At 58.3% G+C, this 26,186-nt stretch overlaps 1 protein-coding gene across 1 annotated transcript; it reads left to right on the forward strand.

The window, feature by feature from the left end:
- The first annotated feature begins 228 nt into the window (after positions 1-228).
- LOC119103923 (inositol-trisphosphate 3-kinase B) lies at positions 229-26,096 on the forward strand. Its single transcript, XM_037227626.1, has 8 exons — positions 229-595; positions 9,786-9,888; positions 15,970-16,091; positions 21,995-22,144; positions 22,539-22,621; positions 23,326-23,494; positions 24,205-24,276; positions 24,883-26,096. The coding sequence occupies exons 1-8, from the start codon at positions 455-457 to the stop codon at positions 25,093-25,095; spliced, it is 1,053 nt and encodes a 350-aa protein (XP_037083521.1). The 5' UTR covers positions 229-454; the 3' UTR covers positions 25,096-26,096.
- The last annotated feature ends 90 nt before the right edge of the window (positions 26,097-26,186 follow it).

The raw sequence follows: 26,186 nt of genomic DNA on the forward strand, positions 1-26,186 counted from the left end.
ACACTTGACAATTACTATCGGTGCCCGTCGCGGGCCCCGCTCTTACCAAGCTCTCCCACGAGGTGCCGTCCCAGACTTCGCGTATCGTTCACCTGTCCACACAGAGACTGTACTCCGCCGTGATCACGTCGGTGCGGTGTCCGCGGTCGCGTCGCCAGCCACTGTACCCCGCCGCTAGTTTGCGTTGCGCGCGCAATCTGCGGCACAGAATCGTTTGGAGTGCCGGGCGTCGCGAGTGCGGTGTAGGTGGGGCGTGGTCGTCGCCGTTGGTGGTGTATTGACACTTAGCTCGCTGTGCATCGGGTGATCATTATTTCTGTGCAGCGATTTGATCGTTGAACCGCCACTGAGCAGGACGCCAGCCAGCGCCACGGCTCTGCGTTGTCTTACGTGCTGAGAAAACCACCGTGAAGGTGGGCGTAGGAACTGTGACGGATTTGAATTCTGCGGTGAAATGGCCGACTCAGTGGCCGGGTACGCGGATTACGGCCGCCATATGTCCGTTCACTCGTCGATGGAATACGGCGAGGCGTCGAGTGATGACCTGAGTTCCGAGTGGGAGGCCGACGTCGAGGTCGAGGAGACACCCAGGAAGGTCAGTGTTACCAGCGTCTCTGTCGTCTGCTTCGTCTGCCTGCTGGGTCTGCCACTTAGTCGATGTCCATATCTTATCGGAACTCGTAAATCGACTAGCTGATAGCCGCTATTGCAAACTAACACGAGATATGGGCGGCCCCTATATCGCGCGGCTGCCGAAACTTGGGAAGATTCTTCGCGGCATTGCGCCGGGCTGTCATAAAATTTGGCATGAAATCAGAGATAATTAGCGCCTGTCAGATGTGCTTTGATCGCCCAGCACCATTCCGTGCTCTGCACGTCGTCCGACGTGCAGGCGCTGGCCCAGGGCCCCGCTGCGAGGTGTATGGCCGTTGCTTGCCGCTTGACATGTGTGCCACGCTATAAGTGGATGTGTTCTGTGCAAGGCCATTCATAATTACACGCAGACAATCAGTCATTGGCGTAAGAACAGGCGGGCCGGGTGGGCAAAAGCCGGCCAACTTTTGTGAAAGTTTGGCATTAGCCTCACGGGATGAATGGAAAGGCTAGGTCTCAAAACGTGGGTCTGTCCACACACTTCTTCGACGCCCCCACACCCCTGCAAGTATTCATCCGCCTTCAGGGTGAATTTGACGCATGCTTCCGCATGCCACCACCAGTCAAGCTCGGCTTAAAGATAATGTGGCATGATTGTGCAGTAGTAAACCCCATTCCCGTTGTTGATATGCGTCAGTGGCGGAGGAAGAGCGATTGTTCACGATGGCGTAGCTGCCGTGTAATAAATCGTGGGACAAATGAGCGCTGAGGCCCTGTGGCCCGTTTAATAAGCGAGATCTAGCCTGAGGGGTGCACCACGGGAGCAAGTGTGTGTACCTGGGCGTCATCAAGGTCATTAAACGGCAGTGTTTGTTTTATGACCCACAGGACCGAGGCTGTGACTCAAAGTTGCCCGTAGAAATCCCTCGTAGTAAATGTGTTTAAAAGGCGTTGTCACATGACGTCGCTGTCATGCATAACACTCGATTCAGAGGGCATGACCAATCGCCCGGGCTGCCCGCGTGGTGAGTGAGATCTCCACAATTGCGACCCCACCAGATGTGGTCCTCACGGCTACTCCGCACCAGGCACGTGGCCTGGCTCAGCGCTGGCCCCCACCCAGCGTGACCGGTTCGACTTGAAAGGCTGCACCCACCCACACCTTTTTTGTCTAGAGGTTTCGGTCATAATTGAAAGACCAGAAGCCAGCCATGTCTTGGCGCCGGTTCTGTGCCCCGAAAACGTGACGCTTTGCCTGTCAGCGTTTCTTGTATCTAAGAGCAGTCGGGACACATTAGCTGGCGGCGTTGAGGCTGCAGTAGTTCCTTTAAGCGAGCGCAAATCGGTGGCGAATGTCCTCGTTAGTACCGTCGTATCGGCACGAGACCACACATTCTTGATTCGCATAATATGCTGTGTATGACGCCAAACGGACTTGCCCTCAGAATGCCAATAACCAGCGCGTCAGCGTGACCTCTGACCCAGCTCGACCTCCCGGCTCTGATCCAGTGCCACTACGCAGGCTCGTCGCTTGTCATTCAGTCCACCGCGCTGGTCGTTTGCGCTGTCACCGAAGTAATGCTGTCGCTGTGCGCACGCCAGCAATGGAGCGGCGTGCTGACCTCGTCCAGGATCGTGCTCGCTGAGCTCACGGCCTCCCGGGGCGGTAGCTGACTCGCCGTTCTAAATTCAGATTGGGTGCCGTGGAGCGCACTTTCGGGGTGCATGGAGTGCGAATTGGGAGTGCGCATCGGGCGCATTAGGAGCACGGGATGCACATTGGGAGCATCAGATGTCGCCGCGCTCAGAACTTGAGTGAGTTTATGGCATTGAACGCCGAGCTAAACAATTGGTGCATTAAACGAGCGTGGCTGATTAATTTTGTGCTTCGATTGTTACGCTTGAGAACGTGGTTCCCGTATGATTCTGAACGCGCATGCAGTTATTTGGCTGTTTCTTCCCATACTCTGCCGTAGACCGCTGGCTCAACTTACCAACGCTGGGAGGATGAAGCCTTCCTTTCCAGCTGCAGTTTTGCCTCCTTTGCCCGCTGCAGATACTGCCCTCCTCAGTTGTTTGCCTGCAGCTGCGCTAGACATTAAATATGTAATCAACAGGCAAACTGCTGGCTATACCAAGGCCGCCGGGAGGGTGGTTCTGCGTCTTTCCTCTGCCGAGCTAGCTGGCGTCGCTAGCGCCTTCATCCGAACCCGCTGCGCAGTCTAAGCACGGGATGGATGGGGGAGGCAGCGGCGGAGTCGCCGACAGGGTGCGTCTTCGGCTGTGATCGGGGCGTGACATTTCATCGGCCGCCGCTCCCCTGCTGCTCCCGGCCGGGCTCCGCACTGCTCCGCGGGCGGCAGCGGCGGCGGCGGCGGCGGCGGCGGCGGCGGCGCGGCGGCGGCGGCGCCGGCGCCGGCGCGTCCGTCACCGCCGGGAAGGTCAACCAGTCGTCAGCACGCGCCTCAGAGGACCGCGGTGGCGGCCGGCGACGCCCTGCCCGACCCCGGACCGCTGCCGGCGGCCGCAGACCGGGCCTAGGGGGCGGCGGCACCTTCCCACCGAGGCGACTCCGGCGGGCGAAACCCCGGCGGACGGCCCACGGGTGTCAGGTGTGGTCGGCCGGCGGGCCGAACCCCGGCGGACGGCCCACGAGCGTCAGGTGTGGTCGGCCGACGGGCGGAACCCCGGCGGGCGGAACCCCGGCGGACGGCCCACGAGCGTCAGGTGTGGCTCGGCTGGCGGGCGGAACCCCGGCGGACGGCCCACGAGCGTCAGGTGTGGTCGGCCGGCGGACGGAACCCCGGCGGGCGGAACCCCGGCGGACGGCCCACGAGCGTCAGGTGTGCTCGGCTGGCGGGCGGAACCCCGGCGGACGGCCACGGGCGTCAGGTGTGGTCGGCCGGCGAGCGGAACCCCGGCGGGCGGAACTCCGGCAGACGGCCCACGAGCAGCAGATGTGGTCGGCCATGGCCTGATGGACCAGCGACGCTGCCCGCTCGCGCAGACGCTCGGCGGGTGTCGTGGACGGGGGGTGAAACAGGAATGAGCCCCCTAGGGACCGAGGCACTGTTCGGTCCCAGTTAAGCGGTGGCATTCAATATTTGTGATGTTTGACCTCTGTATTGCTACAGATACTGGGTATTCATATGGTATATTGAATGTTGCGTACGGTACGTCATTAGCTGTCTGCGGAACGTGACCTACAGCAACACATCCAAAAGTGTCGTGTCACTGATCAGGGGTGAGTCGAAATGGGCGCTGCGCGTGACGATCGCACTATGTCCGAAAAACCGCGTCTAGCATTTCGATTATGGTCCTTGGTGCCAAGCTACAGCCTTGCTTGCAGTCAGTTGCCAGTTCTTGCAGTTAGACGAACGGGTATTGTGATATTCAGTGCTTTTGGTATTTTTTGGCTACCTACTTTTGGACGGTTTTGGCCCACATTGGGGGACGGGACAGGGAGGTGGACGATGGGCCTAGGGGACCCTCAAGAGATGCGAAACCCGACACATGGTTTTAAGCCTTACTGCTCTCACCGGATCGACCCGTTGCATTATGCTGACAGGACATAATCCGTGCCGCTATGACGTCAGACTGGGCGGGCTGTGACGTCAGACAGAGCCGCGCTGACGTCATTATCGCCTTGCGGCATCGCCGGCCTGCTGATGTATGGTCGTAATCGGAGAGGAATGTGTTTGAGGCTTGCTGGCGTGGCCGGGGCTGAGCAGACGGGGGGGGGGGGGGGGGGGGAGGGGGGACGATCAACGTGGCCCTGGCCCGTGCAGGTGGCCCCCAGTTCGAGCCTCTTCAACAATGGCCGGTATGACGTCACACGTCTGGGCAGGAAACGGACGGCTACGGTTCGGCGGGGCGCGTGGCCGGGTCGGCTGGCGCGCTGGCCGCCGTTCGTGACCGGCTGGCGTTGCTATGCAGACGCCGTCGTCCCAGTCGTCTATCTCAGGAGTGCTTATATAAGGCACGAGTCCTATGTTGTCGAGCTCAACGAGATGGCGAAGCCATTCATATGTTTTAACCGTCATTGAAATGCATTACATACAAATAAATGTTCTTCAAAGCGTAGCGGAACATGTGCATGACCGAAACACTCGTTGGATATTCGTTCACAGCCCTGTGTTTTCCCTGGTGAGGTGTGTTATTGTGCACGCGGTATATCACAATGGACATGAGTATGCTCAGCTTTCCCCTAGTCAGGGAGTCAGAAAAGCAGAGGCTGACCATTTTGGCGGCTAGTTGCTGGCACCGCACGGCTCCGTTCTGCCGTCTGCGGCCAACGGAGACGGGGATGTTAAGCTCAGACGCATCTCTACACAGCGCTGATGAAATGGGTGGAACAATTACCGACGCCATCGTAAAAATGGGCAGAATTTAACACCATGTTAACCGCCGTCCGAAGACTGTTAGGGAGTATGGTATCACAATGCAGTCACCAAAGTAGAATCACAACTGCAAACAACCATCCTGTTTGTTGAATGGTCGCCAGAGGTAGCGCATCTGAGTCAGTGTGTGTTCGGGTGAGTACTGCTCAGTAAAGCCGGGTTCCAACTCGGCACGCTTGAGTTGTGGTGCGCTGGTATGGAGTTCACTTCAAGCCCTCCATTCAAGGAAAGCACCTTGCCGAGCCGATAGCAGCATGCAGCCCCGGAGGCCGTGTGCCATTGTAAACGGTTTGTGCAGTGCCTTAGCGCCTTAGTGACCTTCAGCGACCCCCCTCCGTTTGTCCGACTTACGGCCCACGTACTACATCCGTGCTGTGGCGACTGTGGACAGATGACCGATCGGCCTTGCAACGTCGGACACGGCACGACATTGGAACAAAGCCTGCAAAGCCCTCTTTGGGACTTCATGCTCAATGTTTTCAGGGAATGATGGGCCATAGTTCCATACGTGTGCTGCGTTGACGGTTTTGGTCCTGCTGTTGTTGCGGTACGGTGCACTTCTGCTTCACGTTAGTTGCCCGCCCACATTTCTACCAACTGACGGAAACTCCGTGATTCCAAGCTAGAGACGTTCACTCTGCATGGATCCAAACGTGTTCGCGACCTCCGGCTCGCACATCTGAGCCACCTGCTCGATGCGTTTTCAAACTCCACACTGGATTGGCGCAGGCTGCCTTGGCCTCCAATTAAGAGAGCCTTCCTGGCATTGTGGGCAGGTCTTGTCCACCCGTCTGTCTGCCCAGTGCGTGAAGAATCCAGGCGGAAAACCACTAATCTCTGAGTTTCCTCCTGGCTCGTAAGTGCACAAGACCTGCTGGGTTTCCTACTATGCCCGCTGATGGACCTTGAAGGACGCGCGTACCTGCCAGTTGTTCAGGTTGAGCACGTTCCCTGCGCGGCGCCGTGGTCACGTGCTCAGTGCGGCCAAACTCACCTCCAGGCGCCATATCATCGGAGGCAGGACAGCGCCGATTGTGGACGTCTGATACAGGACGGATTGCCAGCGGCCGACGGCCCTGATACGCAGAGAATCGGCGCATATATGACGTCACCAACGGGATCGAGTTGGCGCCGGCTTTGTACGCGTGGACTCATTCTATGCGCTTAGTCAAATTTGCCTGTCGGGTGGCAAACGGCCAGCTGTTCTTTTGATGACTCATTTGCCTGCGCTCGATTATGTAGTGTCAGGAATAATCCCGATGGGGCATTCAAAGCCTCAATCCTGCGACGTGCGGGCTAAAACTGAGCTCACCTGTGGTCTCGGCTCTTGCCTGGTGCCTACATTTGTGCTGTCTCAGTGTGAAAGTACGCGGGTGACAGATAAGCACGCGAACGCCGCGAGGCGAGGGCGGAGCTCTCGGCGTCGGCAGCCCGCGCGTGCGGGCCACGCCTCTCGCCAGGAGCGCGGACTCTAGTCAAGGCGTCGGAGGCCCACCGTGCCGCACAGTGTGGAAGCCACCGAACCACCAGTGGTGTCACCTGGCAGGGGCGTAGCCGGGCGAAAGGAAAACTCAGGGCGTGATTGGCTATTTCCGTGCACTGTCACGTCTTCTGGGCGTCAGCGCTGCCCACACCCTCGACTGGGAATCCCTCCAAAGCCGCCGCCATTCGAGCTGATACCGGACAATGGCGCGAGGAACGCGCGCGGTGGCACACACTGGCGGCCGCCCGCTCATGTCGAGGTCGTCGCCGTGCCGGCCCGGTTTTTGTCGGCGGATGATGTGGGGCGACGGGCGCGGCGTGGCCGTCAGAGCCATCGAGGCGGGTGCTGACAGTGACAGGCGGAGCCGACGGCAGCGCGTCAGCAGTTTGACGGCTGCTGTCAGAGGCGATTCACCGACTGCCAGCGCTTGGCCAGGCGGAGAGAGCGAGAGCGAGAGCGGAGAGAGAGCGAGAGAGAGAGCGAGAGAGAGAGCGAGAGAGAGAGCGAGAGAGAGAGCGAGAGAGAGAGCGAGAGAGAGAGCGAGAGAGAGAGAGAGAGAGAGAGAGAGAGAGAGAGAGAGAGAGAGAGAGAGAGAGAGAGAGAGAGAGAGAGGAGAGAGAGAGAGAGAGAGAGAGAGAGAGAGAGAGAGAGAGAGAGAGAGAGAGAGAGAGAGAGAGAGAGAGAGAGAGAGAGAGAGAGGAGAGAGAGAGAGAGGAGAGAGAGAGAGAGAGAGAGAGAGAGAGAGAGAGAGAGAGAGAGAGAGAGAGAGAGAGAGAGAGAGAGAGGGGGGGGGGGGGGGGGGGGGGGGGGGGGGGGGGGAAGAGCAGTAGCAAAAGCGAGAGCTAGAGAGAGAATTTCCATCCGCGTGCTTGGCGTCAAAATTAACATTGAGCAGATTGTCAGTTTAATTGAGAACAGCACTCCGTGGATGACGGGATCAGAGTACTATCAACCTGGTATGGAGCGCCGGCAGTGCAGTGATGGGCTGCGCGGCTTGGAAACCAGAGGTACGGAGAGGCAAGGCACGGGGAGGCGAGGTACGGGGAGGCGAGGTACGGGACTCGATTCCCCGCGGCGTCCGCGCTTCCCGCCAGGGTAGGAAGCAGGCGACGTCACACAGCCTCAGAGTATGAGGACATCATTTAGATACCATTGCTCCAATGACAACAAGCTACCAGGTATGCATCGCGTTGACACACTTAGAAGCAATCGGGAAACATTGATGAAAAGCATTTTTGTCGAACACAGCATGAAGTGTAGTCGGGATCAAGTGCATTGACCTGCGTTGTAAGGGACGCACGGCGTATCATTCGTTAGTGCGTCGTAGATTTATTGGGCTCTGTGCCCAGCGCGGAATTGTATTTTTGGTGTTGTGACCAGATGAAATGTCTGCTAGGCTTATGCCGGCTAAGCGGTAGCTTTTCGTGTACACTATCCGTTTAGGAGCCCCACTGGAGTATGCCGGATTATGACTAACATGCAGCTGCGCCTCCACCAAAACCGCAAGCAGATGAGCAAGACGCCAATAATGCCCGTTCGGCGTGACCAAGTGAACCTTTATGACGTTAGTGTATTTTCATGACGTCATGGCATGACGCGGCTTTTCATTTTTTATGCTTCCGTTGTACATACTGCCAATCCGCGCCGGTCTCTGGCTCACGAGCGATGAAAGCTGATGCAGTTTTGCTGCGGGGTGCTATCCTTCGACTTTCACTGGCGCCGAAGATCTGCCATGGAGAGGAAGATCAAGTGACAAACGCAGTGCAAACGCTTCGCATCTGCACGACTCCGAATGTCGTCACCGTCAGGATCTTGGGGGGGGGGGGGGGAGGGGGAGAAAGGGGATCGTGAAGGTTGTGCGCGTTACCTCCGGCACCCGTGCCTGCGATTGCAGCTTCCGGGCGGGCTGTATCAGGCACCGAGCCGTCGGCGGCGGTGTGAGCAGCATGGTCTCCAGCTCCACCGGCTGATCAGACCCGGGCAGAGCCACGGCCGGATACCGTGGCGGGTGCGCCAGCGGAAGAAACTGGTGCAGCAAAGCTCTGAAGGGGTCTGCCGTTTGCACTGGACGCAAGTCATGTTATTTGGCAGAGATGGGCTACTGTGACACTTTCCGCCACACTCTCCACCCACGTCGCCAGCGCCCAGCGCCAGCGCCTAGCGCCAGCGCCAGCGCCTAGTCGCAGATCGTTGGCTAAACGAGGCGCAAAGGAGCAAGAAACAGGACCTCATAAGCGACACAAAAGCCGTTCCGAATGAGCGATGGACGTGATTAGCCTTGACGTGACCGAGCGCTGTGCCGGTGGGCGGTGGGGCTGCACGAGCTGCGCTGCTAGTCAGGGGTGAGGCTGGGGAGATGTGGCGCTGTTGGGCGGTGGCGCTGCACGAGCCCTGCCATTGGAGATGGGGCTGGACGGGCCCTGCCGTTGGAGATGGGGCTGGATGAGCCCCGCCGCTGGAGATGGGGCTGGATGAGCCCTGCCGTTGGAGATGGGGCTGGATGAGCCCCGCCGTTGGAGATGAGGCTGGACGATCCCGGAAACTGGAAATGGGGCTGGATGAGCCCTGCCGTTGGAGATGGGGCTGGATGAGCCCCGCCGCTGGAGATGGAGCTGGACGATCCCGGACGCTGGTTTTCACCGGGACTGGCAGTTGCCGTCGATCAGTTGGCCCCTCAGCACCGGCGTCAGCCCAATGCACTTTCATCTCCCAAAATGCGTTGTTTGTCGTTTTTGTTGCATTTGTTTATTTGTGCCATCTTTTGGACAGGTGCTCAAAGGTTGGCTCCTTTCACCGCTTCATTCTCGGATTTTTAGTTACTCATTCGGCACCGGACATGAGCGGCGCATCCGCATGCTTTTCGGCGTCGCTTGGAGCGCTTGTGTCGTTGAGTCCGTCGCCTGCCGATTCATGGCGCGTTGTTGACGTCGATCTACAGCGTCCTCAATCCTATGAGACACGCAGGCCAAGCGGCGGCATAGCAGTCCAAGACCCATCATCGTCCGTTGATCAGAGCTGACTCACAAAGCAGCGTATCTTTCGACCTAAGTATTTAACCGATGCCTTCGGCATCGGTCCTGAGGCTGCACCCCCACGCCTTCTCCGGTCGTGCGCCCTGTGCCTGGCGCTCGTCGTGTCGCCACTACATAGACCGCGAGACGTAGCTTGCAAAGAAACCCAGGAGAGTGCAGTGCCGCCTGATGAGATCACCAACCGACGGGAGAGACGCCTCGGGCGTGCGGTGCCGGCACCGCCCACGCCGGCACGAGTCGGCCCGGTCGGTGACGTCATCCGTCCTCTGTTCGCAGTCGTCCCAGTGGCGGAAGGTGAAGGGGGTCGTCCAGTGGACGCCGTTCGTGCAGACCTACAAGAAGCAGAAGTACCTCTGGGTGCAATTAGCCGGTCACCAAGGTGAGGGCCTGGTCTTGTCACCAGGTGTCTGTAAGGGAGTCCTGCCGACCCGTCCGAAACCGGGCGGAGTGTGCGCGCGTCATTGGGGTGAGCGAGACCTACAGCGTTTCTCAGTCTTTAGTGCGGCGCAGTGGCGTTGGATGAGCGTGTCAGGTTTCCGTCATAACACCGCCCCGTATCCGTGTACTGCGTACATGGGTACATGGGTACATGGGCACGTGGGTACATAGGTACATGGGCACGGATGTATAGATTCACGGATTCATGCGTACAGGGTACATGGGTACCCGTGTACCGGGTACATGGGGACGTGTGTACATTCGTGCTGGGTACAGAACTGAACGCGACACGAAATTATGTTTCATGCACTACGCAGAGCAAAATAGCTAACTTGAACCGATCGGACCTACCATCCCTTCTTTATAGCATTTGGCTGCGTATGTGGAGATCTGCAGCATAATTTCGTATTGCGCATGACATCGTTACTTTTGACCAAAATACAATTTTGGCGAATAGCACCTAATAGTACCTGCGCTATGAAATTTTCTACTTCACAGCTTTACGGTGGAAGACAGAACGAAAAGGCAGCATTTTAGCCCTTGATGATATGATCTGGACAACAAACAATTTTGGCTTTGGAATAAAAATTTGTGCTGGTGGAAAGCGGAGATTAGGAGACTTTTTGTAGGCTCACTCATGGTTATCATTTTGTGTCGTTAGCATCATCACTTGTATCATTCGTTCCTTCGTGTCTGTGTTTTTGTCGAATGCATTAGTAAAATATGGAGCATTAGCAGAATCTTCAGGCGTCGCATTGAAGTAAAAAGCCTACGCGGTACATTAGATATATGATAGCAGTCCATCACAGCTGTAAGACGGTGCAGCCTTGGGAACCGGTATCAGAATCGTCAATGCTTTAATTGGCCACATTTTGTGTCACAGGAGTGCGTCGTATTGTCATACATCAAGTACAACGGGTACGATTGTTATTTGCCTGACACATTTTCATTATATATTTACTTGAGCTGTCGTCGTGGCGAAAGAGCATACTTACTTGAGAACACGGGAGTCCTAGCATGTGAGCATAACAGTGAGCATCAGACAACTGGACCGCTTGGTTTAGAGACCTTCAATTTCAGGAGCAACAGTGTGCTAGTTTAGGGCCACCAGTTTCAGGGGAATTGGTGCCCACTCAGCTACATCTTCACCACCCCCAGAGCAATGGTTGACGGGTGCACGATACTGCTCGGTTGCATCTGAGGATATGTCGCATAGTCCTGAGCATACTATCCCTGTAGCGTACCAATGACACGCATTGAGATACACGTGATAGTTTTCTTAATCTGATGTATGGTTGGTCATTTTCAAGGTTGTACTGTCATGTTCATGTGATTTTGCTATTTTGCCCGTGCTTCGGCCGTGTTCAGGCCTGGATTCCCTTCCAAACCGTCACTCCTCCCTCCCCTTGTCTGCCTTGGTACATGCCACTAGTCTCCCGATAAGAACTCGTGTGTATTTGCCCACTCGCCATCGACCTTTATTACGTAAGTGTATGTTTGCATGCGTTAACATATTTATTACGTAAGGGTATTACATAACCAAGGGGTTTACTCGCTGTCAGATAACGCATAGATGGCATGCGGTTGCAGAAAATGTTACTTCGCAGTCAGACGGTCCGGCCGGCCGCCAAAATCCCTCGGAAACCGACGGTGAAACGGTAGTTTGCCCATCCGAATACAGCCGGAGTCGGCCTCTGGTGTCCAGCATGCCACCACAGGCCAGCCGGCCCTGTGCGCCGGGCCCGGGTGTGTCGCCAAACTGGGCTGCATCGACCGCGGCCGCCCGGTCAGCAGCGCGAGCCCGGGGGCGTGGCCGCCCCGGACTTTGCTCTGGGTCAGGCCGAGGGGCGATAACGCGTACAGAGGCACACGGGCCTGGCACCGTCACTGCTGGCGTCTCTCCCCAGCTGGAGGATTTTGTTGGGTCTGTCGTGGACCAGGGTTTGCGGTACACCGTCGTTGGTGAATGAACAAGGTGGACTTCTGCCACTGGCTGAAGCATGAGCGAACCCGTATCAGCGTGATTTTCTTAACGGATTGCGGCCTGAGATCCTCGACCCTGACAGATGATCACTTTTTGTTCGTTTTGTGGTCACCAGTAGCACGAAAAGTCAGGCACAACGAAAACAATATCCGGATTTGTTAGCAATAGGATATGCAGGTGTCAAAGGATGTGCTAGTTGAATCAAGTAATTGAAATATGGTGACGGGTATTTTCAGCACCCCATATAGTGATCCCATTTCATCTTGTGATGCAGCTGCCGGGAGAACACATGGCTTGCGTACGGCATCGTAGCATATGGGCATAACTGCGTTGACCTATTCTTTCACGAGACGTACATCACGAATTAACATATTTTGCGAGTCGAAATCTTGCTGCATTGCCCGGTAGCAGTGCTGCAGTTTTGTCATTAAAATCTCTCTACGGTACACTTTAAAGCGTGGTTTTTACGCAAACATTCATGGGTCGCCGTAGCTGCGATATGATGGATAAGGCTATCTGAAGTTTCATTTAAAATACCTCCGTTTTTGGATTGGCTGGTTTCATTCTTATGAAAGACACAAAACGACGTGGGAAGCCTCATCCCACCCAGAAATCCAAGTCGTCAGGCGTCTCATGGACCTGAACGCGCCTCTGCGTTCTGCATGTGAGCCCCCGCAGTGAGTTGAGCAGCTCGATACCAGCGGCCCAGGCCTCCCAGCCCCCAGGCCTCCCAGCTCCCAGGCCTCCCAGCTCGACACCAGCGACCCGGGCCTTCCAGCTCGATACCAGCCGCCCGGGCCTCCCAGCTCCCAGGCCTCCCAGCTCGACACCAGCGGCCCCGCCCGAGACTAGCCGTGACCCTGGGTAGGCTCCAGTCCAGGCCCCTGCCCAGGGTCGGGCATGATGGTACCAGCCAATCAGCGAAGAGTTTCGTGAGGTGAAATTGCAACCAGCAAAAGTTTTAAAATCACAACGTATCTCAGTCAGAAACCGATAATGTTTCATGTTTTGACGTTTAAATCATTGGTGAAAAGGCGGACGGTGACGTTAATCAGCTTACGATCCGTGCGTTCGTGGGATTAAGAAGCGAGTGAGTGGCATTTTCTCGTGCAGTTGGCCGGGGACCGTGGCTGGCTGTTTGGCTGGCAAGGACCGGAGGCCGTGCTGGCTGTCTGGCTGGCACGGACCGGAGGCCGTGGCTGGCACGGACCGGAGGCCGCGGGTGACTGGCTGGCACGGACCGGAGGCCGTGGCTGGCCGCCCGGCTGGCACGGACCGGAGGCCACGGGTGACTGTCTCACTAGCACGGGCCTAAGTCCGTTGCTAGCCGTCTGGCTAGCACGGGCCGGAGTCCGTGGCTGGCTGTATGGCTGACACGGGGGCGCTGAGGCCGCGGCTATGGGGCATCACGTCCGGTGGCCGGCCGGTGGAGCTGGCTGCAGAGGGCAGGGGTCGCCGTTGGCCACGCAGACCCGGAGAGCGTGTGTCTAGGGCGGAGCCGGCGGCGGTCGGTACTGTCGGGAGTGTAGTCACGCAGACCAGGAGAGCGTGCGTCTAGAGTGAAGGTGGCGGCGGCCAGTACTGTCGGGAGTGTGGCCACGCAGACCAGGAGAGCGTGCGTCTAGAGTGAAGGTGGCGGCGGCCAGTACTGTCGGGAGTGTAGTCACGCAGACCAGGAGAGCGGGCGTCTAGAGTAAAGGTGGCGGCGGCCGGTACTGTCGGGAGTGTGGCCACGCAGACCCGGAGGGCCTGCGTCTAGAGTGAAGGTGGCGGCGGCCGGTACTGTCGGGAGTGTGGCGACGCAGACCAGGAGAGCGTGCGTCTAGAGTGAAGGTGGCGGCGGCCGGTACTGTCGGGAGTGTGGCCACACAGACCCGGAGAGCGTGCGTCTAGAGTGAAGGTGGCGGCGGCCGGTACTGTCGGGAGTGTGGCGACGCAGACCAGGAGAGCGTGCGTCTAGAGTGAAGGTGGCGGCGGTCGGTACTGTCGGGAGTGTGGTCACGCAGACCCGGAGAGCGTGCGTCTAGAGTGAAGGTGGCGGCGGCCGGTACTGTCGGGAGTGTGGCCACGCAGGCCAGGAAAGCGTGCGTCTAGAGTGAAGGTGGCGGCGGCCGGTACTGTCGGGAGTGTGGCCACGCAGACCAGGAGAGCGTGCGTCTAGAGTGAAGGTGGCGGCGGCCGGTACTGTCAGGAGTGTAGTCACGCAGACCCGGAGAGCGTGCGTATAGAGTGAAGGTGGCGGCGGCCGGTACTGTCGGGAGTGTGGCCACGCAGACCAGGAGAGCGTGCGTCTAGAGTGAAGGTGGCGGCGGCCGGTACTGTCGGGAGTGTGGAGTTTGGAGATATTCCGGCGGCGGTTTATGAAGCCAAGCCAGGAGAGCACCGACAGGAAGGGGTGGTTGGGAGACCGATGCACCGATGCCGCTCTCACTCGGGGCTCAGATACGTTTTTGAAGCGATGCGGACATAGCATCACCGTGTTCAGGTCTGGTGGCCGAGGAGGCGGATCTGCGACTAGAAACCGGTTATCGTCGGCTTGTTTGGGATGGCGATCACGTGCAATTGATGCATCTGTAATACCATCTCGTAAAGCAGCTGCTGTCCATTCCAGTTTGGCTGTTGCTCACTTCTGCTTGTTCTTTAGTTGAGATCGAGCAAGACGAGTAGATGACGGCTTCACGATGCACGCCCATATTCTGCGCACGTATGAGGTGCGCTGCATGATGTAAGCGGGCACAAGACGAGCAGATGACGGCTCCACGATGCACGCCCATATTCTGCGCACGTATGAGGTGCGCTACATGATGTAAGCGGGCACAAGACGAGCAGATGACGGCTTCACGATGCACGCCCATATTCTGTGCACGTATGAAGTACACTACATGATGTATGCAGGCAAAGCCTTCAGCTCTTGCTTTTTCGGATACATGAATTGGAAATTCTTATTCCGAAAATAGTGGAGATACAGTATTTCAGGAGGTGATGGCCAAACGATGCTTAGCAAGCAAGCACTGATCATATAGGTACATCAGTATTTGATGTATTAAAAGGTCGGTTATTTCCGTTATAACAACTGCCAACTTATGATCATCCATAGATGCCTCCATTGCCTCGGTCTGACAGAGCATAGCCTAACGCTGGTTCTACTCGTTATGCCCATGAATCCGGAAGCCATGAGTGATTGATCAAGTTTTCTGTAACAAACATCCATCAAAATGAAGTAACGTTCAGAAATATTTTAAAAATCCCTATCCAACTTTGCGGACTTACATCCTACGTTGTTGCTGGGCTTATCGGTGAGGAAGGCAAACGCCGATTCATTTATAAATCCACATTCCAAGCTACGGATAGATTTTAATGATGTTTTCTGTGATCGTGAATGGTATTGAGTATGTCATGTTAATGTTGTGAAAATTATGGAAACTCAAATGCTGGCATTTAGTAAAAGCACGTTGTACCGATGGTATGTAGTTAATGTTGTGGAGATGCTGGACATACATAAAGGCTTGTATTTGGGAAATATATGTATCTGCGGTGTGGTGTACCCAGTTACTAACTCCCTGTGTTGATGCTGTTTGCTTCCATGCAAGTTTGCTCTGGAACGCTCTGAGTTGTTGATAATTACGTGCGGCCAGCAACCTGTTCGCTCTATCCATAATACCATCGCACAGGAGAGTGGAAGCAGGCACTTGGCATGACTGGCGGGATCGCTGGGACAAGGGTGGATTGGTTTGGTGGGGGGGGGGGGGGGGGGGGGTCAACCGCCTCGATTTTTTCCTGCCCACCTCTCCCCACGAACTGTTTTGGAGGCTCACACGCGACTGACAACATGCATTGGACGGGATAACACTGGCATCACTGTGCCGAACACTTTGCTCGTGGTCTTACGCAAGGTACCTCCAATTCACCAAACTGGGATGGAATATTGCTCTATATCTGTGTTATACGGCAAACTCTTATCACCTGTTAACAATTGTGTTTGCTTGTAATGGGCTGCAGGTACGCCATCATTGCAATGGCACGTGACGCTTTTCGCAGGGAACTTCAAAGCTGGCAAGGACGGCACTATTCAGAAGCGGCTATGTGGCAGGGAACTGGAGTGCCTGAAGCTGCTGATGACTGACTGCCTGCGGCCCTACGTACCCGAGTACCGGGGAGAGGTACGGTACCATCCAGGACTGCCCTCAGGCACCGGGGTACCGGGGAGAGGTACGGTACCGTTCTGGAGACATGCTCGGAGGCGGAGGACGTGAAGCTCCCGCTGGCCGGAGCACCAGTGTCAGGTGAACTACCGTCTGTTAAGCGACCGTGAGTGGTGGACCGGGCCGGGCCGAGGCGAACGATGGTGCGTGGCACACTGGACACACGAACCCAGTGCGACAAGGGCGAGAAGAGCCTACCCTGCCCGCGGGCCGCTTGTGGAACGGTGCGCAGGGCAGTGCGTGGAGAGGAGGTGATGGAGAGGCTGATGGTCTGTTTCTGTCGATATGTCGTGCGGACCGGAGGCAGACATCATCCAGCGGGCGACACATGTCTGGAGACAGACATCATCCAGCGGGCGACACATGTCTGGGGACAGACATCATCCAGCGGGCGACACATGTCTGGGGACAGACATCATCCAGCGGGCGACACATGTCTGGGGACAGACATCATCCAGCGGGCGACACATGTCTGGGGACAGACATCATCCAGCGGGCGACACATGTCTGGCCGGCTCCACGCCGTGCTCGTCGGGCGTGGCCGCGGCGTTTCCTCGCTCGGCGATGAGGATGGCGTTGGGCACGAGTGCGTGGTCCAATCGAACCACCTGGCGACCAGAACGCAACTTTTTCAGATTTGGTCCGAACCCTTTGAATGGATGAACTTTTGAGATCAGAGCTCACGCTAAATGCTTAAAAACATGGGGCCAGACGTGTTCAGGTAAATTCACAGCCCCCACAGCTAGCAGATGAGAGATAGAGACGCCCCATCCTGCCGCGTGCGATCACCATAGCAGCTCTATCGAAGCCACTGGACGAGACATCATCAAATGAAGTCATTTAACTTCCCTTCGAGGGTGCGCGGTGGTCCCGTTAGGCTAGCGCGAGCTCTAATCATAGCGATTAGATAAGCGGGCGCCGAGTAAGAAATGCTCGCGGGGTGGACCCGTCTTCGGCGCCGCGGCCGGCGCTGATGACGCCAGTGCGGGACGGGCCAGCGGCTGACCGGGACAAATGACCCGCGCGGCGCCACTGAGCCCGTCCGCCGCGGCTCGGCGGCGGGGCGGCGGGTCGGCGGGCGGCGGGGCGGCGGGGCGGCGGGGACGGCGAAGCGGCGGGTCGGCGAAGCGGCGGGTCGGCGGGTCGGCGGGTCGGCGGGGCGGCGGGACGGCGGAGCGGCGGGTCGGCGGGGCGGCGGGACGGCGGGACGGCGGGACGGCGGGACGGCGGGGCGGCGGTCGGCGGGCGGCGGGGGCGGACGGCGGGCGGCGGGGCGGCGGAGCGGCAGGTCGGCGCGGCCTGGCCGGCCTGGCGGGCCGCCAGTGCTGCCAGACGCCGCCCGCGTGGAACACGCGTCACTCGACGCCCGGTCGGGACGCCACTGCCGGGCGGTGTTTTGGCCGGGCCAGACGGCCGCGCCCTGCCGACCTGGCCTGGCGGCTGAGCAAAGCGGTCACGTGGTCTGTCACGCGCCTCCCGGAGCCAGAGGCGAACCTCCCACGCGACTGCGTTGCTCGCTGACGGCGTTTCGGGTCCAGAGTCCCGCCGTGACGTCCAGATTTTCTCTTCGGATCTAGTTCATGCGACCGGCACCATTTTATCTTGAGTCCGGGGCCCCTTTTATTACTTTGAAGTGCAGTGTCTTAGTGCACCCGTCTTTCAGCATCAACGGTTCTCCGACTCCACCGCAGTCGCTGCCGCTGTCGGTCATCTCGTCTCCATACTAACCCGGCCATTTCGTGCACCTACATGTTCTCCCAAACGCTCCATCATGACCTGTCCTCCTCACTCGTCCTTTAGGGAAACTTATCATCTATTTCGATACAAATTATCCGTTCAGAGCGGGCGCTAATCGTCCTGTAAGCTACTACGCGGCGCACCCAATTACGGCCACGCCCAACCGCGCAGACGAATGGCCGACCTTTCGGAGGTCGCCGTCGGTGCTCACTGGCGCCACTGAGCCTCCGGAGTCCCGCTCAGCGGCCAGGCGCCTGTCGCGGCCTGTAGCCGCGCGTGCTGGCCACGCCTGGTTCTCAGCAGAGGACCTGTAACGCTCTCCCCCCGCCGCCAGCACCGCGCCGCGGTCGGCCCGGCCTGAACCTCGAGTGGCCACTCGCTCGACCTCCGGATTCCGGCGTCGTAGTGGCCCGGATTCCAGCGGCGCGGTTGTGGCGCCGCTGGCCTTGGAGGCCGTTGGACCCGTAAGCAGTCGTGGTGGCGCTCATACTTTTGCCACTCGCGACGGATCACGGTACGCGTCTCCTCGCGCGCGTCACGTGACGTGTGTTGCGCCCTTTTGCCGGGTCATGGGGTACCCGTCAGCGCACTTGCGAAAAATAGTGTCCATAGACTAATCGTACCGGTTCGTGACTTATTCAGTGTCCGCAGGAAAGCTTTTCTGAGCCCCCTCTGAACACTGTCTGTTGGCCGATTGAGGTTCACTGATTCACTGATTCACCGCTTCACGGATTCAGTCAGTTGATGCGCTCATCTGCCGCGCAGGGAAGGCGGATCAGTTTGTGAAAGTCCGCGTGGAGTGTGTTTGGAATGTGCACTTGATGTGTTATCGGGTTAACGTTTCGCGTTCAGGGGGTTTCTGGGATCGGTGATATGATCTTGACTCCCAACTCCCAAGCTTGCAGGCCAAAAACAGGGGTATGTAATTGTGGATAAATGTGTGGTAAAAACCGTGTGGGTGAATTGAATGTACGTTATGTCTCATGATGCTAAACATTTTATGAGGACGCGATTGGCGTGCCCGTAGTGAGGTTATTCTGTTGCTGATTGTTTCGCCCAGCGTTGGGTGTGCAAAGAAAACGATAATTTAGAATGCGTGGCCTAGTCGAATTTTACATGCACACAATCTCGATTAAGCGTTAAATCCGATGTTGTCTTATGAAAAGCTGGTCGTATTCCTCCCTATTGCAATTCGGATGCATTTTCTACTAAATGCACCTCGCTCGGTCCTTACGTGGTCATTTCCTTGCTTTCAAATGGACAGCCGAAATGCTGTCGCATTTGATTCAGGTGAAGATCGACCAGCCCGGGCGTCGTTTGCTTCCCGCCATCGGCCCCAGCACCGCCGGGGCACCATCTCCCTCCATCCGCCCCACCGCCGTCGCACCATCTTCCTCCATCGCCCTACACCGCCTTCGCACCTTCTCCCTCCATCCGCCCCACCACCGCCGTGGCACCATGCCCCTCCATTGTCCACCGCTGCCGTCGCAACATCCTCGTCCACCCGTCTCACCACCGCCGGCGCACCATCTCCCTCCATCCGCCCCCAGCACCGCTGTCGCACCATCTCCCTCCATCGCCCTACTACCGCCTTCGCACCTTCTCCCTCCATCCGCCCCACCACCGCCGTGGCACCATGTCCCTCCATTGTCCACCGCCGCCGTCGCAACATCCTCGTCCATCTGCCTCACCACCGTCGTCGCACCATCGCCGTCCATCGCCCCACCACCGCCATCGCACCATCTCCCTCTATCGCCACGCCGCCGCTTTGTTCGACCCGCAATCGCGGGTCGCTGCGAGCGGCCGGCGCCCTATCAGAGGCGACCGGCGGCCGTTTTGCCGGCTGTTGTTGGCCGCCAGCGCCGGGGCCGAACACGGACCCGATGATCGATCGCGGCCGGCTCGGCTCGGCTCGGCTGCCCAGACAGGGTCATTAGTCATTATGGGATTTTTGTTCACGTACTTACCGTCACCGCTCCCAGCGGGTCTTTGTGTCGGCCGGCCGGGGTGCCGCCGACCACGAGACGTCGGTGAGGAGTGGAGACGGGCGGAGGTCGGCGCCGCTCGGCGAGAGAGGGCCACGCACCGGCACAGGTGGCTGAGTCCGACGCGGTCCAGTCTGAACCTATCACCGGAGGGACGACGGGCGGACGTGTATCATCGTGCAGGCGGTATATTGTGTGTTTTTACTTGCTGTAGTCCAAGTTGTGGAAAGCGGGGATACGTCAAGACCCAACCTCTGACGCATGTATTGGAGGTACTCTGGGAGCTAGAGGTGTGGCGTGCGCTATTATCAAGGATCGTCGAAGCCAGGGGGAACACATCTGCGGCAGGGACCGCCCCCCCCCCCCTCCCCCACGCACACACACACAGGCGCACAGACGCAGACCTACACCCACCTACACGCACACCCGCCCCCGCATCCATGCCCACACCTGCACCCTCACCCTCACCCACACCTACACCTACACCTACACCTACACCTACACCTACACCTACACCTACACCTACACCTACACATGCACATGCACCTACACGTACACCTACACCCACACCCACACTCACACCCACACCCACACACACCCACCCACACCCACACCCACACCCACTTCAAACCCACACCCACACTCACACCCACATCCACATCCATATCCGCGCCCACACCCTTACCCTCAACCGCATCCGCACTCGCATCCGCATCCGCATCCGCATCCGCATCCGCATCCGCATCCGCATCCGCATCTGCATCTGCATCCACATCCACATCCACATCTGTACCCGTACCTGTGCCCTCACCCTCACTGCACCTGTTTTCGCACCCTAAATCTGCACCCGCATTCGCACCTTGCATCTGGGCCCGCACCCACGCTCACACTGCATCTACACCCGCACCGAACCCACACCCGCACCCGCACCCGCACCCGCACCCGCACCAGCACCTACACCCGCAGCCGCGCCAACATCCATACCCACATCCATACCCACACCCACACCCACACCCGCACTCGCCCACAGCTACTGGGGTGGTAGTGGCACTCACACACGCACGCTGCGCAAACAGATCACCAGGCCTTTAGAGCTCTCATCCGCGTCACAGACCAGACCAGACCAGAACCAGACCAGACCAGACCAGACCAGACTATCGTCCCCGATCCCCGCTCCACGTATTGGGCTGCCGCATCGGTAGCAGGACGTCCTCGCGCAGCACGATATGTTCCTCTGTAAGCACACCACCCTAGCCCTGCGGTCCAGCTGTGAGCCCGCTCGTGTTCGCTGCGTGTGAACCTGCACGTGGCAGACGGAGTGTGCTGCGGTCGGGAGTGCGGTTTGCATGGGATTTCAGTCGGTGCGGACTACCTCCATCCGGCTTTATTGACTCGTAAGCGGCCTTGTGCACCCCCGCTGCGTCACGAGGCATTAGCCCCCGTTAATGCATCTGGTCTGGTGCGGCCGGAGAGCTAGATAGCGCGGACTGGACACGTAAGCCCAGAAGTCTGCATCAGCAGGCCGCACGCGGCTTCCTTGCTGGTCGTGCGCGCCAGGACTTGCCGACGCCACCCGTGCACGGCAGCACGCCCCGACCTTACTGTGGTCTGTGTGTGCCCGCATTTTAGTGTGGCTGGGCGTTTTAATGAATGACGAGGACCACCGTCCTTGCTATGTACAGCTGGTTGGGCAGTCCATGAACTCATCACGTTGGTATGGTGCAGTTCCAGTGCAACGGACACTTGTGTGGGGCTTCAGTGTGCCGCTTAATGCCATGATGCGGCTACCGCGTTTCAACTCAGCATGGCCTGTTGCCATTTGGCCGTCGTCTGTGACGGGTGACATAAGCGGGTTTTCAGAACATGAAATCATGTCTGCCGCCCATGGTCAGGATGTCTGAAAGTGCCAGCTGCCCCGGCCGCGGGCAGTTCAGCGCCCCTTTGTAATCCGTGACCTGACCCCAGTGTGTTGTTTATCCTTGTGCACTCGGTGACCTGAGTGTGTTCTGCACCCCCGTGCGCGTCATGACCCGACCGCAGTGTGTTCTGAAATCCCCCACTCCGTGACCTGACCCTGGGGTGTTCTGTACCCCTTGCACGCCGTGATCTGACCGTAGTGTGCTGTGTACCCCCGTGCAGACGGTGGCGGAGGACGGACAGCACTTCCTGCAGCTGCAGGACCTACTTGGCGAGTTTGTCGAGCCGTGCGTCATGGACTGCAAGATCGGCGTGCGCACCTACCTCGAGGACGAGCTGGCGAAGGCCAAGGAGAACCCCAAGCTGAGGAAGGTAGGTTCAGCTCGTATCCATCATAAAGCCTCGGGAAGATTGGGCTACCGTAATCAAAGGATTGCCAGCTTAGGAGCTTTGAGAGGCTTTTTGGTGTTCATTGCGCTGGATGCTCCTGTGCAGTCCACTGGGCAGCCAGCCTGCGGAATGTGATAAACGGCAGGCGTCTAACTTTTTTTGATGGTGCGCCTATACTTTGTAGATACCGGCATGGCGATAGCTTTGCTTGTACCGATTCACCTGCACTTTTCCGAGAGGTCAGGCCTTTTGTAGTCCTGGCATTCTGCCAGTAGCAGGCGATTATCAGAGCGCTTGGACTGCCACAAAGCCCTCTGGAACGCACTGCTGATAGCTTTTGCGTGTTTGTCCTGGCACGGGCTGCTTGGTGTTTCAGGACATGTACGAGAAGATGATGGCGATTGATAAGGGCGCTCCGACCGAGGAGGAGCATCGTCTCAAGGCCGTCACCAAGCCCAGGTGAGGCCGGCCGGGCCGGACTCGGACGGGCGGCCGACCGGCTGGAGGCCGTCGCCGTGTGGCGGCTGTGGCGCACGTGTGATTCAGGCCTGATCGCAGCCTGTCACGACGGACGCTGGGCATGGTTACAGTTTCCGGTGATCGATGCAACGCTGGGCATGGTTACAGTTTCAGGTGATCGATGCAACGCTGGGCATGGTTTACAGTTTCAGGTGATCGATGCAAGGATCATCTGCACGTTTTCTGGAGTCGGTTGGACGACAGATGTCGGATATCAGCTGATAAACGACATGCGCAATATAGCTTTCCAAGGACCAAAACGAGCCTTATGCCCGAAATGCGCGATTTTTGCAGTGGACGAAGACATCGTGTTGTTCTGGGTCTTTGCGAGGCTCGAAGTAACGATGCGTTTTGCCATTGAAGCTGATGACAAACGTGTACAGCGCGTGGTGAGGTTACATGCAGTGATCCATTGTCTCCACTGTCACAGTTACTTCTTGCACGCGAGTAGGGACGCCCGTTTTTATTAGTTCGAGCGTCAGAGACTGGTCAACAGTCGGCTCACGCGAGTCCTGCCATTTTCACCGCCATGTTTTGCCATGCACCCGCGTTTGGCGACCACCGCGCGCGTGCCAGCCCCCCCCCCCCCCCCCTCCCTCCAGCCGTCCGACATGTGACATCCCATCGCGTCGCTGTCACCGCAGGTACATGGTCTGGCGTGAGACTATCTCGTCCACTGCAAACCTGGGCTTCCGCATCGAGGGCATTCGCAAGAGCCAGGGCTTCTCCAGCAAAGACTTCAAGACTACGCGCTCCAAGGACCAGATCAAGGACGCCATTGTCATGTTCACTGACGGATATCCGAAGGCGGTGGTACGTGTCTGTTGCACGCTCGCACGCACGCACGCATGCATGTACGCACGTACGCATGCGCACATGCGCGCACGTATGCAGTCGTTTTCACCGCTAACCATCGTACAGGTGCGAACCCACAAGCCAGCTGCATCTGTTACACATCTGAACGCTTATCACATTGCACTGGACAAGGTCACAGGCCACTTTTCACTTAATCCGCCGCGCTCCGAAGTAAGTCAAGTGCAATGTTTTCTTACTGTTTCGGTAAGTGCACGCGTGGTGTATCATTGCCAGTGTACCTTGGTTTATGGCCGCCCGAGTGGGGTGTTCCCCGTTCAGCCGTCCCCACGATAGGACGCCTGTGTCCGAGACAGCGCCTGGGGCTGTCCGAGATTACGGCGGAGGTCCCCGCCCCACACACAAACACTCCAAAGCACCAGAGCCAGGCAGTCACGGCTTCAACAGGAGAAAGCTATTTCTTTTCCATTTGTGCATGTTTTTGGATGTCTTGATGACGGCCAGTGCAGAGGGGAGAGTGTTGTGGAATAAAGTTGGACGATGTATCCTCACATACGTCTCCGTACAGCGAGGTTGAGCCGGTTTCCGAACGTAGACACGTCATCAATATATACATCGGTACAAGTGTACGGCAGCACGGTGGTCTTGACTTCTGCGCTTCGGTGAGCCGTTGGCGTCTCAGCTAATGGATGTCGGTCCTGGTGTTCCAGCCTCAGTATCTCGAGCGTCTCAAGGAGATCCAGTCGGCACTGGAGAACTCCAGCTTCTTTAAAGCTCACGAGGTGGGTTACCTGCCTTCGTCTGATGTGCGTGCTCCATTAACGTCGGGATGTTGGACCTTTCTGCGGCCTGTCCTCATAACGCTCCTGACGAACCCGCCACCCCGCAGCTACCATGCCGTGGGGAGAGACGTTTGAACTGAACTGAACATGAACCACCACGTCCCCGCGTCATGTTTTTTAAAGTCCGTGAAAATTCGGCCGCTGCAACTGGCGGTACCAGGCACTGAGATGCGACCAACAGTTATTATCCACGTCCCCCGTCGTACGATGAACGACCGGTACCATAGACTTTGAGGGTCGGAGTGTGCACGCTCCAAACGACGCGGGAGGGGGGAGAGGACGACCCGCCCTCTGACCCGGCTATGGCTTCGAGAGAACGTAGACGGCTCCGTTTCCCGGCTACGGCTCTGGGCTGGCCGCGGTGCCCTCAGATGACCTGGGTATGGCTTGGTTGGACAGTTTCCGCGCCCCATGGCCCGGCTATGGCTCAGGGTTGACCGAGTTGCCACCCCTTGACCTCCCAGTGGTTTTTGGATGGTTTTGAGCGCTCCGTGGCCCGGCGGGCGTGCAGTGACCGGTGTCTGACCGGCTGAGCGCCCGTTGCAGTTCATCGGCTCGTCGCTGCTGTTCGTCCATGACGCGAACCACGCTAGCGTCTGGCTAATCGATTTCGCCAAGACGACTCCGCTGCCGGCCGGCGTCAGCATCGACCACCGGAGCGCCTGGCAGCCGGGCAACCACGAGGACGGCTACCTCATCGGCGCCGGCAACCTGGCCGACATCCTCTCCGAGATGGCGGCCGCCCGGATTGCGACGTAGGACGCGTTGGCCTGGCGTCCGGTCCAGGGGCCGCTGCCGGACGGCGGCGAGGTTCCGCCGATGGCCGCCAGGGGCGCCAGTGGCGACGCGGCCGGTGGGGACGACGGCAGGCCGGGCTGGAGTGGGAACTGCGCGGGACCGGCGAGATGGCCAGCAGGGTCGCAAGCCGAGCCGGTGGCGAGTGCTCCGGCCGCGGCGCGCGGTGTGCCGCTGAGGTCTGTGCGGAAGGACCGGGTCTCTGGAAGCGTGCCGGACCGCGCCGGGTCGACCCCCCCCCGCCCCCTGTGACCTCCGAGCCGACCGCTGCCGACGGCGAGGTCGACAGACGGCCGCCTGCTGTGGCGCCCGTCCCGACGCCGCGGTTGCGCCCCGCGCCGACGCCGGCCAACGGTGTCAGAGTCATGAGTCAGAGTCAGGACACAGAGGAGTCAGCCACACCATGTGCGGAGCTAATATCCGGCCCGTGACGCGGAAGGGTCGGTAGTGCCTGCTAGTGAGACGAGTGCCACGATTTGTACGCACGCCCCAGACAGCGCAGCCTGGGTGGTTCGGACAGAGTTTTATGCGTTATTTTTCCAACTCGGCTGTGGATGTTGTTTTAGGGCAAGACCCAATGACAGCAACGCGCTACCCACGGCGCGGGCTATGTAAGAAATTGCGAGTTACAGGTGCCTATCATTACTAAGTGAGACGTGGTGTGCAGCTGCCTGGACGACGTGCCTTATTGTCATGATCGAGCCCTCGCACACGAAGGTGCCTCGCTTTAGTACAGTGCTGTGCGCTGCCCGAGATTCCAGACGGAAGTTTTACCTCTATTTGACCGCGTGTGAGACCTGCTAACGTACAAACGTGCGGACTAGCCTATCGCCCCCTGGCCGCCAGCAGGCCGCTGCTGGACAGGCTCGGCGCCCACTACGGCGCACCTGTGTTGTAACCACTTGACGAAACGCTTGAACTATGTTGTATAGCCTTCCGCGAATCAAATAAAACGCGTACGAGAGGCTGCGTTGAGTTGAGCGTTCGCGCGGCGCTGGCAGCGAAGGGGGCGCACCGTTGAGCGGCGGGCGATGACACAATGCGACACGGACATA

This window comes from Pollicipes pollicipes, unplaced genomic scaffold, assembly GCF_011947565.3.
Source record: "Pollicipes pollicipes isolate AB1234 unplaced genomic scaffold, Ppol_2.1 Scaffold_2555;HRSCAF=2994_pilon_pilon_pilon, whole genome shotgun sequence".
In the NCBI taxonomy this organism is placed as follows: Eukaryota; Metazoa; Arthropoda; class Thecostraca; order Pollicipedomorpha; family Pollicipedidae; genus Pollicipes; species Pollicipes pollicipes.